General features: G+C 40.0%; 1 protein-coding gene across 1 annotated transcript in view; it reads left to right on the top strand.

Moving 5' to 3' along the window:
- Positions 1-2,901: 2,901 nt before the first annotated feature.
- The window catches only part of itga11a (integrin, alpha 11a), a 67,496-nt gene continuing 51,331 nt past the window's right edge, over positions 2,902-19,066 (top strand). Inside the window, exons 1-8 of the mRNA XM_034108181.1 lie at positions 2,902-2,990; positions 16,220-16,332; positions 16,776-16,867; positions 17,125-17,239; positions 17,359-17,486; positions 17,701-17,849; positions 17,937-18,081; positions 18,563-18,728. Of these exons, the coding sequence (XP_033964072.1) occupies positions 16,245-16,332; positions 16,776-16,867; positions 17,125-17,239; positions 17,359-17,486; positions 17,701-17,849; positions 17,937-18,081; positions 18,563-18,728 (883 nt within the window). The 5' untranslated portion in view covers positions 2,902-2,990; positions 16,220-16,244. The remainder of the gene's footprint in view (positions 2,991-16,219; positions 16,333-16,775; positions 16,868-17,124; positions 17,240-17,358; positions 17,487-17,700; positions 17,850-17,936; positions 18,082-18,562; positions 18,729-19,066) is intronic.

Here is a 19,066-nt window from a genome sequence, read left to right as displayed (position 1 = left end):
CGGAGCGTTGCAGTAATCCAGTCTCGAGGTAACAAAGGCGTTAATAACCCTTTCTAGTTCTTTAAAATATAAAAACGACTTGGTCTTAGCTAATAGTCGTATTTTGAAAAAGCAGGTCTTGACTACGGTGCTGACCTGCTTATCAAATTTAAAAGCGTTATTGAAGGCTCCAAGGTTCGTGACAGAGGAGAGGATCAATTAGCTTGAGTGTAAAGGTCAACATGATCTTGACCTTAAATATCAGTGAAGCAACACAGATCAACACACACACTTAAGATACACCTGGCAACTGGTGAAAGAGAGATCATTCCTTTCCTAAGCAAAACTCTGGAAAGAGTGGTCACCGGCCAACTCCATCTGTACATGTCCAACCATGAGCTCTATGAGCCCTTCCACTCCGGCTTCAGACAGCAACACAGCACTGAGACCACCCTCATCAAGATCACCAACGATCTCCTCATTGCTGCTGACTCTGGCCGCCTCAGCATCCTCATCCTCCTGGACCTCTCTGCAGCGTTTGACACCATCTCTCACAACATCCTCCTCACCTGCCTCTCAGACCTCCTAGGTATCACTGGCACAGCACTGTCTTGGTTCACATCCTACCTCCATAACAGGAAACAGTTTGTCTCCATCAACGGCTCAAATTCACCCCCGGCCCCAGTCCACCACGGTGTACCCCAGGGCTCTGTGCTTGGCCCCCTCCTGTTCACCATTTACATGCTCCCCCTCGGCCAGATCATCCGACATCATGGACTCACTTCCCACTGTTACGCTGATGATACCCAACTGTATCTCAGCACCACTCCATCCTCCGAGCTCCCCCCTCAGTCTCTCATCAATTGCCTGCATGACATCAAAGCATGGATGTCATGCAACTATCTCAAACTAAACAGCAGGAAAACAGAGCTCATGGTTGTGGCACCCAAGGCGCTGCTCCAGAAGGTTGGTGACTTCATACTCAAGGTTGACGGCTGCTCCATCTCCCCATCTCCTGAAGCCCGCAACCTGGGTGTCATCCTCGACTCCACCCTCTCCTTCCACTCCCACGTCAAGTCTGTGACCAAATCGGCCTTTTTCCATCTAAGGAACATTGCAAGACTCCGACCGTCACTCTCGGAGTCGGTTGCTGAAACCCTAGTCCATGCGTTTGTCACCTCCCGCTTGGACTACGGAAATGGTCTCCTGTTTGGGGTTCCCAACAAAACCCCGGACAGGCTCCAGTATGTCCAAAACGGTGCTACTAGGGTACTCACAAATACAAAGCCGTGGCAGCACATCACTCCCACCCTCACCCACCTCCACTGGTTGCCAGTCAAGTCCCGCATATCATTCTAAATCCTCCTCCTTACCTACAAGTCCCTCCATGCCCCCCAGTACCTATCGGACATCCTTCACCCACATGCCCCTCCCAGGAACCTGCAGGCTTCAGACTCTGGCCTGCTTACCACCCCCCGCACTAAACTGCGAACCTTCGGGGACAGAGCCTTCAGTGTGGCAGCCCCCACCCTCTGGAACGCTCTCCCTGCGGAGATCCGCAACATCCCCATGCTTGATGCCTTCAAAAGGGCCCTCAAGACCCATCTGTTCACTAAGGCCTTTGGCCCCTAATCTATTTGTTGTTTTGTCTGTCTGACTGGTTGTCTGACTGCCTTTTGTTTTGTTATGTTTGTTTTGCCCTGTTCTTCCTTGTAAAGCGACCTTGGATCTCATGAAAGGCGCTATATAAATCCATGCTATTATTATTATTATTATCAGCAGCAGATTAAGGAGAAGACAGATTAACAGAGAGATTGATCGAGAGGAAGTCAGAGTGGTAGACGATTATATATTTTCCCCTCCTCCTCCTCCTCCTCCTCCTCCTCCTCCTCCTCCTCCTCCTCCTCCTCCTCCTCCTCCTCCCCCTCCGCCAAAAGGAAAAACTCATCACCCGCAAGTCCTCACGCAGAGCCCTCCCTCCTAGGATGGAAATTCAAAAGCCAAATAATGCCATCATCATAAATTAGCCTTAATGGGTAACACAAGCTAATACTGAAAAACATACCTTCTCCGATTGGCATTTTAATTTAACACATACATTCACTGCTCTTTTCTACCACCTGGTAAGCTGTCAAAAGATGTGAGAGGAATTTTAGCACACAATCGGGAAAACAGATTTGCTTTGATCAGGTCTCACAGCAGCTTTAACTTTGTACCCTCTTACCATTTGTTAGGTTACACTTTACCATCTATTAACATACATTTCAAAGCAAAAGTCCTTGCTGAGTCTCTTAACCAATCGTATGATGCAGTTGCAAGACATTTGGTACTGGAAGGACATTAGAAACCTTTTCAGCTCCTTCACTTCTGAAATGTAAATCACAGATTTCAAATATTTCTTTCATCAGATTGTATATGTTGTTTGCCAAATTGGTGCATGTCAAAATGTTCTTATTGGAATGAAATATGTTCCTGTAGGTGGTCACGTTGATACTATGCTGCGTAACAAAAACAGCTTCAAATGCTGGAAGAATGTCAGTCTCATGTGACAGCTCAGCTGCTCTGTAACACTCATATGATTAATATTTGTTTTCATTGAAAGGGAAGTCTGTGTTTAGACTGGTGCAGGGGGACAAACAACATGAGACAACCTAGGGGTTATTTTAAGGAAGAGTGTGCAGCTGTTTGTTGCACTTAGGCCAGATGCTGAGGTCTAATCAATGTTAATGTAAATGTTTCTTTCAGGACAGACATCCTTAAAGCTGCTGAGATACCACCATGAGACACTGTAAACTATATGTTCTGTATAGATTAAACCAATACTGTAGTATACTTAAGGTAATTAATAGCATCTTCTCTAGCCAATGCTGATGAACATTGTCTTTTGTCTTTCAAGGCATCCATGACTGCTTCAACATTGACACAAAGAACCCCAGGATCATCAAGGGGCCTAAACAAGCCCAGTTTGGATACACAGTTCAGCAACATGTGGCTGCTGGAGGAGAAAAGTGGTAAGAGGCTCATCTTATTTACACACTGCTGCAATGCAGAATACTTCACTGGAGGTCACTGATGGTTGCATCTGTAAAGTAATACGCTACAGCAAAATGCAGCGGATCAATGTCTTATACACCACAACTTTTATTATCTGTATGTATTGATGTAAATATCAGCATTTCTTGATGTGATTCTGTAGATGGCCAGAATTGACCTTAGTGAAGTAGGGCAAAGCAAGATTTGGAGGTCAAGTTCCTTCAGCATTAAAACAAATATGACAAGCTGTGGTGAGACATCTTTCCCCCCGAAAATACAGTGATCTACTGTACCTTTCCTGTAGTGTGTGCAGTTTCCTCCCGTTAAGTGTGCTTTCAAAACAAACTTTAGTTCTGAGCTGGTGTACCTCACATTCATCATATGACCTCATCGCCCAAACTCACACTATTATTAGGCCAACTGGCACCGTGTGGTGGACACAATTAGTCCCTGGTTACCCGCTAGATGTGTGGGTGTGGGTTTGTGTGAGTGTTTTTTATTATATGTCATTTATTTCCTCTACAACCTCAAATACTTCCAGAATGGCTTCACCAGGATAACTATTGTGTTAATTGTTTGAATAAATGCATAAAACAATCTCTGTTGACACTTTCCTGACAAGAGACTTCTTGCAGTTGAAGTTAATAATGATTGCCCTGTTCAAATAGCTTTCTTTGTTAGTGTGAATGCGTCACTGTACAACCCTGTCTCCTAAAAATTACGTTCCCACAGAACTAAACTGCATTCTCAATTACGTTTAGCTAGAAACGTATTTACTCCCACGTTACGTTCGTTATGAACGTATCTCAAATACGTTTATTTTCTACATATCTTTGCCATTTATTGTCTTGCTTATAATAATGATAATAGTTATTTCTAAATATCATTTTAGAGCACACATTTGAAATCGAGAATCGGGCTCGATATATGGTTAAATTAAAATCAGTAGGCGAGGCTGTAATTTCGCCAGCTGTTACTCTCATGAGTGAGGCAGAACATAATAGTTTTAAAATGCCAAAAAGCTGCTGTGTCGTTTATTGCACCTCAAACATTAAAACAAATCCAGAGTTACGTGTTTCTGTACTTCCTCTAAGAAGAAAGGACAGTAACAGAAGATCTCTGTGGCTTCAGGCTTGATCGCCGTTCAAATGACAGCGTTGGTTTCCCCAAAAGTGGGCGGGGCTGTAAAGTGAAGTAGATTTTACTCTCATCTATTATTCAAAACCATTCTATTTATTCTAACGTAAATTACATGCCAGTGTTTTATCTTTTTATTTATTTGTTTTTATTTTAAATCGTATAATGTCGGACTTTTTTTCCGTCTGAGGAAAAGAAATGGGGCTCAGAGCCTCAAAATACTGAAATTTGTATTTTTTAAAATCTTTTCCTTCTAATTTATTATTCATTTCTAAATAACACACTGTTATTTACTCAACAATAACACACAATTATCCTTGTTTTTATTTATTCATTTAATTCTATAATCTTGGGCTTTTTAGCCGTAAATAAAGTCACCGGAAACAGACGGGACATTTCGAGATTTAGGATAGCCGAAGACACTACACTACCCATAATCCCCAGCTATCGTTTGGGACTACAGTCCCGTTGACAAACCCCGTGATGTTGCGCCAAGGTTACGCCGAGCGTCAAGCTCTTTGAAATGGAACGAAACCACGGCAGACTATTCAAAACTGGACTCGAACGCCCCACCAGAACTACACATGCTGGCTATTGTGTTTCGCAACATGTTCTCTATGGCACGTCTCTACTGGGAATTGTAGTTTTAAATGACGTTTTTCCCAAATTTAGAAGTTGACAGTATTAAACTGTGTACAGCCCTGGAGGTTTAGGCGATAGGAAACACATTGGTGTGTACACATTTAAAACATGTAATTACTAAATGGGTGAAAATCGCTTGTATCCATAATGGGCAGCATTAATATATACCCACACGACAGCTCATTGTTACTTTGTAATTCTACTCCACTACAATTCAGAGGTTAACCTGGTATTTTTACTTCACTACATTTAGTTTAGTTACTTTGCAGATTCTGATTAATGATGTGGAATATAAACAACCCTTAAAGCAGACTTTAGTTACACCTGAGTAAAATTCAGGGAAGGTGATTGTCAAGTGCCAACAATCAGGAGAGATATTTGATAGTTGGTGCTTGAGAAGACTAAACATTTATCTGCAGATCTTTATAAAGTATATTCATTACTCGTTATTCTCTACTAATAGTTCATTAAAAACTGTATAATGGCTATTTTGCACATCCCTTTCAAGATTTCAAGATTTTCTAAGGTGTATTGATCTTATACACAACTTGGGTCGCAGGTTCCTCAACAGCGCATTAAGACATCTATCTATCTATTTGTTTTAATGTTTGAGGTGCAATAAACGACACAGCAGCTTTTTGTCATGTTAAAACTATTATGTTCTGCCTCACTCATGAGAGTAACAGCTGGCGAAATTACAGCCTCGCCTACTGATTTTAATTTAACCATATATCGAGCCCGATTGTCGATTTCAAAGGTGTGCTCTAAAATGATATTTATAAATGACTATTATCATTATTATAAGCAAGACAATAAATGGCAAAGATATGTAGAAAATAAACGTATTTAAGATATGTTCATAAGGAACGTAACGTGGGAGTAAATACGTTTCTAGCTAAACGTAATTCAGAATGCAGTTTAGTTCTGTGGGAACGTAATTTTAGGAGACAGGGTTGCACTGTACAACACATGTGACCATGACCATGCTTCACAACTTGGAACCCAACTTTCAACAATCAACCTTGTTTTAAGCATGACTTATACCATACTTTCTGCACACTGTTGGTTGCCTTAGGCTGTGTTCCAACAGACAAAAGCACTGTGTGCAGAAATGCATCTAAATAAAATAGCTGCAAGGGGAAATGTTAAAGCAAATAAATGCCGGATTTTTCGGCAAAAACAAACCTGGCCTAACTATTGAAGTAACACATTGCAGCATCATCTGGATAAGCGCTGCATTGACCAATTAAAGCAGCGTTTCTCAAAGTGTGGGGCGCGCCCCACTGGTGGGTCGCTGAGATGTGATTGGTGGGTCGCGAACAAATTATTAAAACAACGGCCCGCCCGGGGTGCAAAACGCATCAATGAAAGCGACCCTCTATCACACAAAACAACACCTGTAGATAACCCAATTTGTGTTCTTTGAAATTGAAAAGGATATTGCATTGTGTTTGTTAATTTCGTTGCAGTTGTATGTCTTAAGTGTAATTTGGCATGCTTTTATTTTGAAGGCGAGTTTACGCTGTTGACAGTTGTTGTTGCTATGGAAACAAGAAACGTTTCACAGCGGGCGGAACTTGTCATAAAGTCCGCGATAATAAAGCTCACCCATTTAGAGGGAAGATATGATTGGTCAATTGTACTGTCATTTGACATTACTCTCTCAGTTACTATAGCTGGCCCTCTGTGAATTCACAGCTGGACGTCCAATCAGCTCCTGCCTTCACCTCGCAGAGAGCTTCTTTCATTTAACCCTTCACATTCAAACAGAAACTGAATAGGCAGATTCAAAGGATTTATTTATTTGGAAATGTTATTTTAAATACAATTTAATCAAGTTATTTTTGGTAAAACTAATGACAAATATTACTATAAACATATTTTAAAAAAATATATAAAGAAAAATACAATTTGTTTTAATGTTTTTAAATGTTATTTTGTAGAATATCTTAGGCCTCAGAGACAGGCTCGCCACTGGTAAAAATCTCTCATACACACGTGTGAAACGCTCTCACAGACACACACAACAGCGTTGCAGTCGGGAAGAAAAGCAATGTGGAGCGAGAGACAGAGAGAGAGAGAGCGATAGAGCAAGAGAGAGAGCTCACCTTTATCTATTTAATAAAGTTGTAAAAAATAAAGTAAGAAATCATTCCAATGTGTACTATAGGACAGTAAAAAGTTTAAAAGGGGAGGGATTAGTCAAATATGCATAAATAAAAAGAATGAATGCTAACTAGGTAACATAAGATAAGAATAAACCAGTTTAAATTATTTGTTGTGATCATATTCTAAAGATGTTTGGATTATTGAAAAGTATACAGCTTCCTTTCATCTGAGTGTTGAGAGCTGTATCCATACATTCATGTTGGGCTCAAAGTAGGGCTGCTCGATTATGGCAAAAATCATAATCTCGATTATTTGGGTCAATAATTGATATCACGATTATTAAAAACGATTAACCATTTACTTTGAAAACATCAATTTATTGAAGAAAATAATTTGAAAAGTATGTTTTTAAAAGTTGATTACCCTGAACTTTAAGTATAACTCAACTGAAAAACCTATTTAAAAAATAAAATAAAATCGTTTTATTTCGATTATGTTGTTTTCATAATCGTTGCAAGCCAAAATCGTAATTGCGATTAAAATACGATTAATTGAGCAGCCCTAGCTCAAAGTGCACCAGATTGATGCATTTAACTTCAACATTTAAAAAAAATCTTCCTGGGGGTGCATGCCCCCGGACCCTCGAGGATGTGACGTCCACCACCAAATAAAGCAGGTTAAAATAATTAAATTGCATACATTTTATTTTAGTAAACACTGAAAACGGGTCCCACAGACCCAGACAGCACACACAGGTTAAAGGTAGCATATAATAATGTTAAAATGTGCTAAATATATACACTGCAAAAAAGAGGAGTAAAAGTAGCTCACGACTTGTTTTATTTTTTGAAAGTAACCCTCATCCTAAAAAAAGTTGGAGACCCCTGTTATAGAACGATACATTTGACAATTTTAAGCTTGGCCTACCATTTTATTGGAGCGATGAGGAACAGGTGGGGCTTGAAAAGGCCCACTTTGTAAAGTGAACACTGTATTACTTTTAACCTTATGACCATTGTGACAAAACATGAAAAATGTATTGCCATGCCAACTTGCTATAACCGTAAAATCCTTCCTCATTATAGTGTACACTGCTTTTAGGTGTTTTGGCATCAGAATACATCGACAGACACACATTTGTTTTAATAATATTCCAATGTCCCACCTGTAGCTGTTTAAAATCTAGTAATTTCATTTTAATGCAGACTCTATGCCTTGGTTCAGCTAGCAATCACTTTCTAGTGAATCCTAACTGTAACCATGAGGGTTAAACCATCAGTCATAGCATAAGTGTAACACAAACGTTGTTACTAATATAATTATTTTTGCAACAACATTGTGGTTGTAATCGTTCATATTTTCCTTAAAGAACAGCACAACGGTATCATTCTAATTTGTGGAAATCATCCATACTGTATCTATCACCCCCGGGCAGCCCAAGTTACAATATAAGGCCTATATATAGTTTTGTATTTGCATGAGCTACTATGTGTGAAAAGAAAAAGAGTATAGAGAAGCTTAAGAACATTGCACATGGTAACTGAATGTAATCACTACTTTGCTGCCTGATAAAATCACAGAATGTCTGTAATGTGCATTGTGTCACACTGGGGGACATGTCACTTTATTGTAATGAACACATGCAATGAATAAATCAAAGAAACACTGTGCTTCTGTCCCAAATTCTTACAAAAACATGTCACATATTTTAATCTATGTGTAGAAATAGTCCCCACATTTTTGGGGACTATTTCTACACATAGATTAGTCATTGAGTCATTTGGCAAAACTTACAGTGCTTAAAAAAAAGAATATTCCTGCTCTGTTATTAAAGATTTACATCCACAGTAGGAACCACACACAGGGTTTATGAGTAATAGAAATATATATCCCTTGCCTTGTGTGTGTTCTTGCTGTACAGGAAGCGGACAATGACACACTTGGAGAGTAAAGTGACAAACTAGCAAGAGCTGCCAGCTCGCAGAAGTCAAAGTCTTCCTGCACATGTCAGCAGCTGATTCGATTACACTGTAAGATACAACTTGTTTTCCATTCAGAGCTACTGTCAGCCAAACATGTCTACCAGAACTGAAAAGGTCTGATCAGGCTGATTGGTGTGGAATAAAGGTCACCAGAGACGCTGCTTTCACTGAGGGATAGGTCTGAGATTGAGGTGAAAACATTTGCAGTGGCAGAATAAAGCAGCACAGACTATTCAAACAACGTCCAGCCAAGTAAAGCAGCAGGGATTTGGGATTTTGGCTTCTTTATTAGGTGTTCAGCCATCTGGTAAAAAGACACCTTTATTCATAAGAAATAAAGAGAGAAAGAAAACATTTCTGTAAACGTTCTCATATTTATATATCTGAACAATGTTAGAAATAGTTGTTTAGATATTGTGGCTATTCTGTATACTCTCTAACTCTACCCACTGTGACCCACAGTGCTGTGCCTCCAACTTGTTTTACACTTTGCTTATGAATCTTCTTTCTTCCCATCAGAAGGCTTAGTCCAACTTATTCCAGTATTTAAGAAGGCTGTTTAATCAGCAGTGTGCGTAGGAGTGGGAACACACAGCTGCATGCACACTCTCAAGCTGACCAGTACATTTGTGTGTGTGTCTGTGGGAGTGTCTGTGCAACGCATAGTCTGACAGCTCTCAGCTGGACCCAGGAATGTTTCAGGATGTGAGGGAGATGTGAACACTGTTATCGAGTGTGAAAGGATCATAAAAATGATTCAAAAATAATATTTGGGGTTTTTTTGTACAAGACTTGGTTTGTTTCATCCATGTCCGCACATCTGAATCAAAGACTCAGGACAGTTTTATCAATTACCAGATCCATTACTTAAAGGTGGGGTAGGTAATTTTGGAGAAACCAGCTCGAGTGCGCTTGAATTTGAAAATACACAGCCGGAAAAAATCTGCCACTTCCTTACAGAGCCCCTCCTCCAACACACACAAACGCACACATGACCAATGAGGGCCCAAGATAAGTTTGTGCACAGATGGAAAGCTGACAGGCAGGTAGGCCATCCAGTTATTTTAGCCGGGCCGGCTAGACATTTTTTTATGGATTTTTTGTCAAAGCACTTAATTCATTGCTATCGGGATGTTAAGAACAGAGCTCATGGTTGTGGCACCCAAGGCGCTGCTCCAGAAGTTTGGTGACTTCATCCTCGAGGTTGACGGCTGCTCCATCTCCCCATCTCCTGAAGCCTGCAACCTTGGTGTCATCCTCGACTCCACCCTCTCCTTCCACTCCAAGTCTGTGACCAAATCGGCCTTTTTCCATCTAAGGAACATTGCAAGACTCCGACCGTCACTCTCGGAGTCGGTTGCCGAAACCCTAGTCCATGCGTTTGTCACCTCCCTCTTGGACTACTGCAATGGTCTCCTGTTTGGAGTTCCCAACAAAATCCCGGACAGGCTCCAGTATGTCCAAAACTATGCTGCTAGGGTACTCACAAATACAAAGCCGTGGCAGCACATCACTCCCACCCTCACCCACCTCCACTGGTTGCCGGTCAAGTCCCGCATATCATTCAAAATCCTCCTCCTTACCTACAAGTCCCTCTATGCCCATGCCCTCCAGTACCTATCGGACATCCTTCACCCACATGCCCCTCGCCGGAACCTGCGGTCTTCAGACTCTGGTCTGCTTACCACCCCCCGCACCAAACTGCGAACCTTCGGGGACAGAGCCTTCAGTGTGGCAGCCCCCACCCTCTGGAACGCTCTCCCTGCGGAGATCCGCAACATCCCCACGCTTTCAAAATGTTACATGACTAAATGTATAAAACTATAATGAAATTTACTTAAGTATTGAAAGTGGTAATTCTGGAGGCTTTCTTTGATACAATGATTACTAAATATGCTAATATACATAAGCTGGAGATGGTGGATTCAATTATTTGTTTGTAATTAATATATTAACCAAAGGTCAACCTAAATTAGTCACCATAGCTGAAATATAAACGGATAGGAATTAATAGAAGTAGAAGTATAAAGTAGTAACCAATGGCAGTACTCAGAATTATACTTTTATTAAGTTGTTTTCTGTCACTGGTACCAGAATAACTTTTAAGTGATGACTTAGACTCCACATGTCTCCTATTTCGTTGTGTGTCAACTAAGAGGTTTGAGAGGAATTTGTTTTCTCTGATGAATGTGTTGATGAGGCATTGATCTGTGCTGATTAGGACTGAATCTGTTATTTTTTGTTTCAAAAAAGGCATCTTTGAAGTGCCAGACACCAACACAGAACATATGCTCGCCAAGTGTCGGCACTTCAGGGGGCTTTTCTGCTGATTGTCTGGGTTCGTGTATTTTTCTGATGCTTGTATTCACACTTCAGTCAATTAGAAAACTGAATGAGTGATACACTTGGACAGTTTGTCCCTTGCTATTTAGGCCTTTTAACGTTTAACCTTCACTTTCCCCATGATTGATTTTAACTAAGCTTTCGAGAGAATTTAAATTGGTATAATCTGTGCTGGATTGCAGCGTTGTCAACTTTTCCAGAGCGGTCTGATTTCTCCGAACCCTCAGCTCTGTGTTTGGATAGGACCAGGCTCACAGCTGGAAAGTGACTCAAGCTTTTCATGACCTGAACCTGAAGTGCAGCTTAATTCAAAACGATTTCTTTGAGGACAAGACTAATACAAAACAGCAATTGTTGATACCAGTGTGCTTGAGTAAGTTATTTACTAGAGCTTTTGTGTGTCTGAGATATTAAAACAGTATGAGTAGAAGAAGACCCATGTGTAAAATCCATTCCTAAGCATGTGGCATTTAAGTGAGCAGGAAATAAACTATTTACCCAATTGTTAGCCTCAGAGACATGAAGAAAATGAGACATCTTTGTCAGGTCTGTTGACAGATTCTGTCCGTGACTGCTGATGAAGCTACTAAGTTGGGGAAAGGTGAAAATGTCAAGAATATGTAATTTCCTCACACATCTACTGAGCGTAATGGTGATCTAAACACTCTGCCAGAGCGAACTCTCCCATGGGAGCAGAGAAGAGGCCTCTTCACCTCCAATTGGTGAAAACCTTGGGTGTTTAAACCTGATGGGATACACAAAGCAGCATATTTGAGCTATACACCACAGAAGCCTCCCACTATTTATTTTTCTACAGTTCTACCAAGTCTCCTCAATGGAGACCTGACCTTAAAGGCTTTACTTCTTATCTCAGTTACGAGTTGCAAACCACCAAAAAACTACAGGGAGTCTGTTAAGTTTTTCAACACCAGCCTTAAATAGTGTCCCCTTTATATAGCTTGTTTACAAAGCTGCAATGAAAAGTGCTTTTACATCTCAGAGAATAGAATTTGATCTCTGGGATTTTAGTTTAGACACAACACTCTGATTGTTAAGCCTGTGACATTGGGTTGAAGTATTTTACACCAACTTCGAGGATAGATACCGGTTACATTGAAAATAAAGTAAATAGAACCCTGAAGTTGTTTCAGGCACAGCAGTGCATTAGCTAAATGCTAACATCTGCATGCTTGCAAGTTTAAATCGACAATGTGCAGAGTTAGGACAAATAGATCTGCACACAAATGAACTCCCATAAGAAGAATTTGAACACTATGCAATGTTCCAATGTTTAGGTATTGTTTTTCTAAATATCAGAGTCTGCACAAATAAACAAGGATAACAGCCTTTGTCATGTTAACAGGGATTTGAATAACCTGATTTCCCTATATTGCATATTAACATCATATCCTAAATATGTTCAAAACCAGCATGGGCTTCATTACAAAAATACTCCTGTACACACTCATATACTGCTCAGTGTTGAAACAGAACAGCATGCTTTGTGGTACAATGATCTAAAGGAAAAGGCATGTGCTTTGCCAAAAGTCCCCCTGTCACTGTCTGGTTAATGCTTTAATGTCAATTACAGACACCAAATGACCTTCTTTGGGAAATGATAATGTGACCATTACAAATACCCGTATGGCCGTATTTATGTGGCAGCATTAACAAAAGAAACATTTTCTTTTGTTAATGCTGCCTTGTAAATATATAAATGCTGACAAATGGAATGTCATGAGCAAGCGTGACATCGGAGAAGCCGGCTCATGTCTGGGGCAGGGATGTGGTTTCACAGCGTATACATCTCTTCCTTCCAAATAGGAAAAACATTACCACATTAATGACAGCCTTGGCTTGGGGATGGCGCTTCCTCAAAACCCCCAAAATCCTGTATCCCCTGGTAGCCATGGTAGAAAATGTCCACGCATTGATTTTGGGTGAAGTTATTTCAGTGTCATTACCATTTTTACAGTGATGATGCACTGATGCTTGCATTCGACCCTGATGAGCTCTGAAACATGATTGTTTGAACAGCTTCTGGTGAAAATCAGCAGGTCAGCGAGGCATGTGTCCAAGTCAAAGGCAACAATGGTCCCCTTTCATCAAGGTAGCTGTATCCTGACCTGAACTGCTGCAGTGTCTCCTCTAGCCAACACATACGAATCACTGAAGTCATAATTATGATATTAATATCCTTAAAAATGTGAGTGCTGTTGGAGCCAACATGGTAGAAAGGACTTCCAGAATCTGAGAATTCAAAAAGTTGGCTTCTGGTGCGATAACATTGTAGCTTACTCCCACTCTAGTCGCTCTTCGGTGTCCATGATAGATTGTTTGAACAACATTTCCTCTTGTCCTCATAGTTGCTTTAACACTTTCTATGGCCTTAAAAAAACCCAAATCACATATAAAGGTTCTCTTAAAGAAACTCATTCATAGAGGTGGCATGCTACATGACTTAAAGTTATACCTCTTTTTATTTTTATTGGCAGTCTGGTGATAAACTGTTAATGTAAAGTAGTGTATTTAATGTATGAGTTTAAAGTATAACATTCCTATGATATATTGGAAGCTTGCAGAGATTAATACAGATGGTCGTAAAAAGGACAAAGTGAGGGCAATGACAAAACTTAGACCCGTGTCCAATTTCAATCAGTTATGTTTAACAGTACCATGCAGGGGTTTAGCTTTTATAGCTCTAACAGATGAAACCATTGGACATTAAGTTGAATCCTTTTAAAGGTCTGAATGCTTTTTCAGGCTGTGCTCATGAGACTTACCTGCAGAAAGAGGGAAAACATTTTTGGTAAAGTAATTACTGTTTTGTAAAAACCTCTGATTGATTATCAACTGTTGTCTGTTAACTGTGATACTTGCAACGATCAATACAGTATTTGTGTCCGAAAGAAAGGGATACAACCGTTCACATAATATCAATTGCAAAATTCACACTATCATTTACAAAGTGTAGGAATATTTTATCATTCACATCATCTTATGTCAGGCTTACCATATTTAGTTCCAAGGACGTTTCTGAGAAATGTGCCTTCCATTAGCAAAGTGTTTTCTTGGTAATGTAGACACACTTTGAAACTGGGGATCGTGAATATGACCTAGAAATCCTTGCTTCCTTAATTGTTAGACTTTGACCTAAGTGTCTACTGTCTAGCAGAAGGAGGTTGGCCACAGCCACTTTTGCTATAAAGTGGTGTCAGGTGTCTTTCCTCTGGGGCACGGCTGCACTGAGAATTCCCTGTGATTTTCGCTTTGTCTGCACACTTGTTTGAATTCCTAGTTGACCTACTGTTCATACTGAACATTTCCAGGAATGTGATTAGCCTCCCATATCATATAACAATGATTATGAGAAATTAAAACAGATTTATTTTTCCAATTTTCTTTGTTTTACAGAATAACTTAAAATGTAACATTAAATAAAAGTTGATAGTTTATTTTGTATAAAAGCATTATAAATACACTGCATAAATGTTGCAGATATAGAACTCCCTTTTAAGGTGTTATTTCGGTAGAGATTAAACATCACGACTAGAGTTAATTGTCTGTGCAATATTTGTAGTGTCCTGGGTTTCACATACAGTATGGGTTGTACTTCATGGATTGTTGCAGATTGTAAAAAATTCCCCATGAAGAGACAGCTGATGGACGGTCTGGCAGTTAGCACACATGTCGATACCTGAGGCATTTGGAGCATATGCCTTGTGACTGTAGATGTAAAAATAGTCAGCCATTTAATCTAAAGATATCATGTTACAAACAGACAGACATTACAAGACATTGCATGAATCCCTGAAGGAGTGTCATGAATACCGCCAATCATAAATATAACAGCTTAAAGGAGGTTACTTTTGGCTTCCAATGTTTAGGTAAGGATAACAGCATTTATCATGTTCACAGGGATTTGAATAACCTGATTTCCCTGTAGTCGAACACACTGAGAGTTCTTATCTCACGTGAAATATGGCTTCATTTAAGGCCTTTGTGCCCTCCATCAGCCCTGAAGTAAGCACACTAGACAACTTTATTTCCTCCATCAAATCAAGTCATATAAAACCTTTCAGTGACATTTATAAGACCACACTGACCCCCCACAGGAAACCCACTGTGAAGTCAAGTGCAGGACTGACTCTTCACAGACAATAGGTCATGTGAAAAGAATATCCAGCACTCCAACACGATGGTCTGTGACGACAACATTTCCCTTAAGTTATTTCCCTTTGTCTTCCCAATGAGGGCCTCATTGGGAAGTGGGACCTTAACGTTTATGGAACCTGTTTTTCATCTTGATTGTAATAGTAAATAACTAATACTCCTCCTTCCAAAACTGAATCAGCTGTACCTTGTGCTAATTTGCATATTAAGCATGCCAAGATGCTACATTGAAGGTCAACATGGTAAACATGCTAACATCATTGAGTGTCATTGTGTTAGCGTTAAGGTATCAATGTTATTCGTTGTTTGCATTTAACCAAAGAACAGTTGTGGCTATAAGTTGGATGTAAAATCATGCGGAAATGTACGTGAGACTACGTGTGACAAGAGTTTCTGCTTCCCTATATTTTGCTAATGCAAAATAAGTGTCACGTAAATGCTCATTGAAAATACGGTTGTGTCTTAAAGATCTTACTCGCATGAGATGACTGTATCGAAATGTTTATGAATGTGGTTCCAGTGCTGCTGGATATGATTAAACATGCCTAATTAAAATCCTTGGATAAATAAAGGTTTAGTCTTCCCAGGAAGCCCATGTGTTTTATGTGGATCACTGATGTTAACAGTCATAGTCATATTCCCTCAGAGGATTAGATACCAGACAAAGACCTACTCTTCCAGAGAACTGATGTTGTTGTCGGTCTTGCTGTAGGAGGTCTTACTGTTTATATACATAAATGACAACTGAGACAAAGTGTTAAGGCTATAGGCTTGATGTGTGTTCTGTCTGATTGTAACTTTTGAATGTTGTGTCTTTGCAGGTTATTAGTGGGTGCTCCATATGAAATGAATGGCCCTTACCAGACAGGGGATATTTATAAATGTTCACTGAGCAGACGAACCAACGGCAATGGCTGCTCCAAGCTTAACTTAGGTATAGTATCACAAAACAACACAAATTCTACTAAACATTGTATGCATGTATTGTATGAGTGTTTTATGTTTACTTGTTTCTCAGTAAACATCCCGGTGGCATGTGTGAGACTGAAGTGTCATACCAATCATTCCACATTTTACTGTTTTTTTTAAACGGTTTATGTTCATTTCCACATGTGTGTTATACCACACATCTCACCACATGCTTCTTCATACCGGCTGCACATGTGTTGTGCTGGTTAGGAAGGCACATGAAGTTTTGTCAAGTGAACGTTTAAATCTGAGGAACTAGACACTGCTTTTGCTGCCCAGACAACAATAACAAACCAAAGTCCCAGATAGTGAAATGTCTGTTTTGTCCCTGAAGGACAGTTCATGTTTTATTGTATATATGTGTCTGTGCATCCAAGATCCTCTCATTGAGATTCATTCTCCTTCAAGGAAGGATATCTCTGACCAACGTGTCAGAGCGAAAAGACAAGATGAGGCTGGGAATGACGCTCACTTCCAACCCTCAAGACAAAAGCTTTGTGGTGAGTTTAAGCCTTATTGGATTTAACTACTTGAGATATGACATGGTATGGTGTGTTGCTTGCTAGTAAGTAAGTAAGTAAGAACACATTTAATAAAATAGCAATGGTCAAAATGGAAAAAATCCCACAAGATTGCCTTTTGATTACACGGTTGTCAAACTGCAGCTCTCCGTAGTTCTCAGAGAGCATGAACCTAACTTTCTAATATGCTGAGGTTGATAATGTTTCCTGAATAAATGCTTTCTTTTATGTTTCAGGCCTGTGGGCCGCTATGGTCCTATGAGTGTGGCAGCTCTTACTACAGCACTGGCATATGCTCCAGAGTCAATGAGAGCTTCAAGTTTTCCAGAACGATTGCGCCTGCCTTTCAGAGTAAGCCTCAAATTATCTCTCCTGTTTTGACAAACATCCTTGGATGGTTCTTTGTCACAGCAAATAAAATATGTGGTCTCCAAGTGTGCTCTCAAGTCTCATCTTTAAATGATTTTCAGGATGTGAGACCTACATGGACATTGTGATTGTTCTGGATGGATCTAACTCCATCTATCCCTGGTATGAAGTGCAGGCTTTTCTCATCAACATTCTTCAGAAGTTCTATATTGGACCAGGTCAAATACAGGTGTGTAAGATGTATTGGTAAAGTTCATGTTGGATAAATTCAAATAATGGAATTTCTGTCATAGGCTTACTGTGCCTGTGATGATAACAACATTTCTTGTAGGCTTGTATTACAGTAAAAATAATCATATTAAACTATTAATGTAGTTAACTGCAATATATAAGTCTCTTAATAATTTGGATAGGTAATTGTGAGTGGGGTTTTTTCCGGACAGGTTGGAGTCGTTCAGTATGGTGAAAAGGTGGTCCATGAATTCAAACTCAGCGACTACAAATCTGTTGAGGAAGTTGTGAAAAGAGCGCGCAGTATCAACCAACGAGGTGGAGAGGAGACCAACACGGCTCTAGGAATTAACATAGCACGGTACTGTATCTTCATTTTTACGAATGAGCATTATTCCTCTCCATTGTGCAATTTTTTTTATTGAATGTATCACACATGCCGTCACAGCTCACAAGCTTTCAAACAAGGAGGTCGGCGCGGTGCCAAAAAGGTGATGATAGTGATCACTGATGGAGAGTCACATGACAGTCCGGATCTCAAGCAGGCCATCGAAGACAGTGAGAAGGATGGCATCACCCGTTATGCTATTGCTGTGAGTCGGCTAGACCTTTTATTTACCTTATTAGATGGCCAACACTTTGTTAGTTTTAACTTGTTTTTTTTAATGACTAATGCATTTCCAGTGTAACTCAAAACAACACTAACATTGATATAGTGACATAATGGAGTTAAGTGGAGAGTAGAGCCAAAACCAGTTGAGCCCCTGGAGAGCTGAAGGTGTAAGTTATCTTCTTGAAACCACATGCTTATTTAGCTTGTGCCACTGCTGTTGCAACTATTAGCACACTTAATTCCATCCAGTGGCTTAACTAGTCATGGAAATTTGAGCAAAAATGCTGAAGTCAATTTGTTGAAATCCAACTGGAACTGGCGACAGCTTTGGCACTGCTGTAAAAAACCAAAATCCTTTGAAACCCGCCCAAAGATGTGAGGGCTATCAAATGTGACAGACTATTTCTGTTGGTTGACACTTCATGCATGTACTGAAAGACTGTTTAATCTTATATTCACAGGTTCTTGGCTACTACAACCGTCGTGGAATAAACCCTGAGGCCTTCCTCAATGAAATCAAGTACATCGCCAGCGACCCAGATGACAAACACTTCTTCAATGTGACGGATGAGTCGACGCTGAAGGATATTGTGGATGCCCTTGGAGAACGGATCTTCAGTTTGGAAGGTTTTACAAGGAATTCATTACAACTACATTACATTGTTTGTTGGACAATTTTGCCCAAAGCAACTCATAATAATGAGTGAATGTAATCCCTGTTAAACTATTTTAACAAATAAATGTGTGTTTAGTGCCACACTGCATGTTCTTAGCAGTAAGTAGCAGAGGTGGGAGTAAGTCCTACATGTGCAAGTCATGAGCAAGTCTCAAGTCTTGACCTACAAGTATCAAGCAAGTCCCAAGTCACTGTGGTGAGAGTCAAGCAAGTCAAGTCAAGTCATTGCTCAGGTCAAGCAAGTCAAGTCAAATGAAATTCTGATGAATAAGCCCAGTTTCTGTATTTA

The sequence above is a fragment of the Pseudochaenichthys georgianus genome, chromosome 3 (genome assembly GCF_902827115.2).
Source record: "Pseudochaenichthys georgianus chromosome 3, fPseGeo1.2, whole genome shotgun sequence".
NCBI classification, from domain to species: domain Eukaryota; kingdom Metazoa; phylum Chordata; class Actinopteri; order Perciformes; family Channichthyidae; genus Pseudochaenichthys; species Pseudochaenichthys georgianus.
The sequence above is the reverse complement of the archived record's forward strand: the minus strand, read 5'-3'. Positions and strand labels throughout refer to the sequence as shown.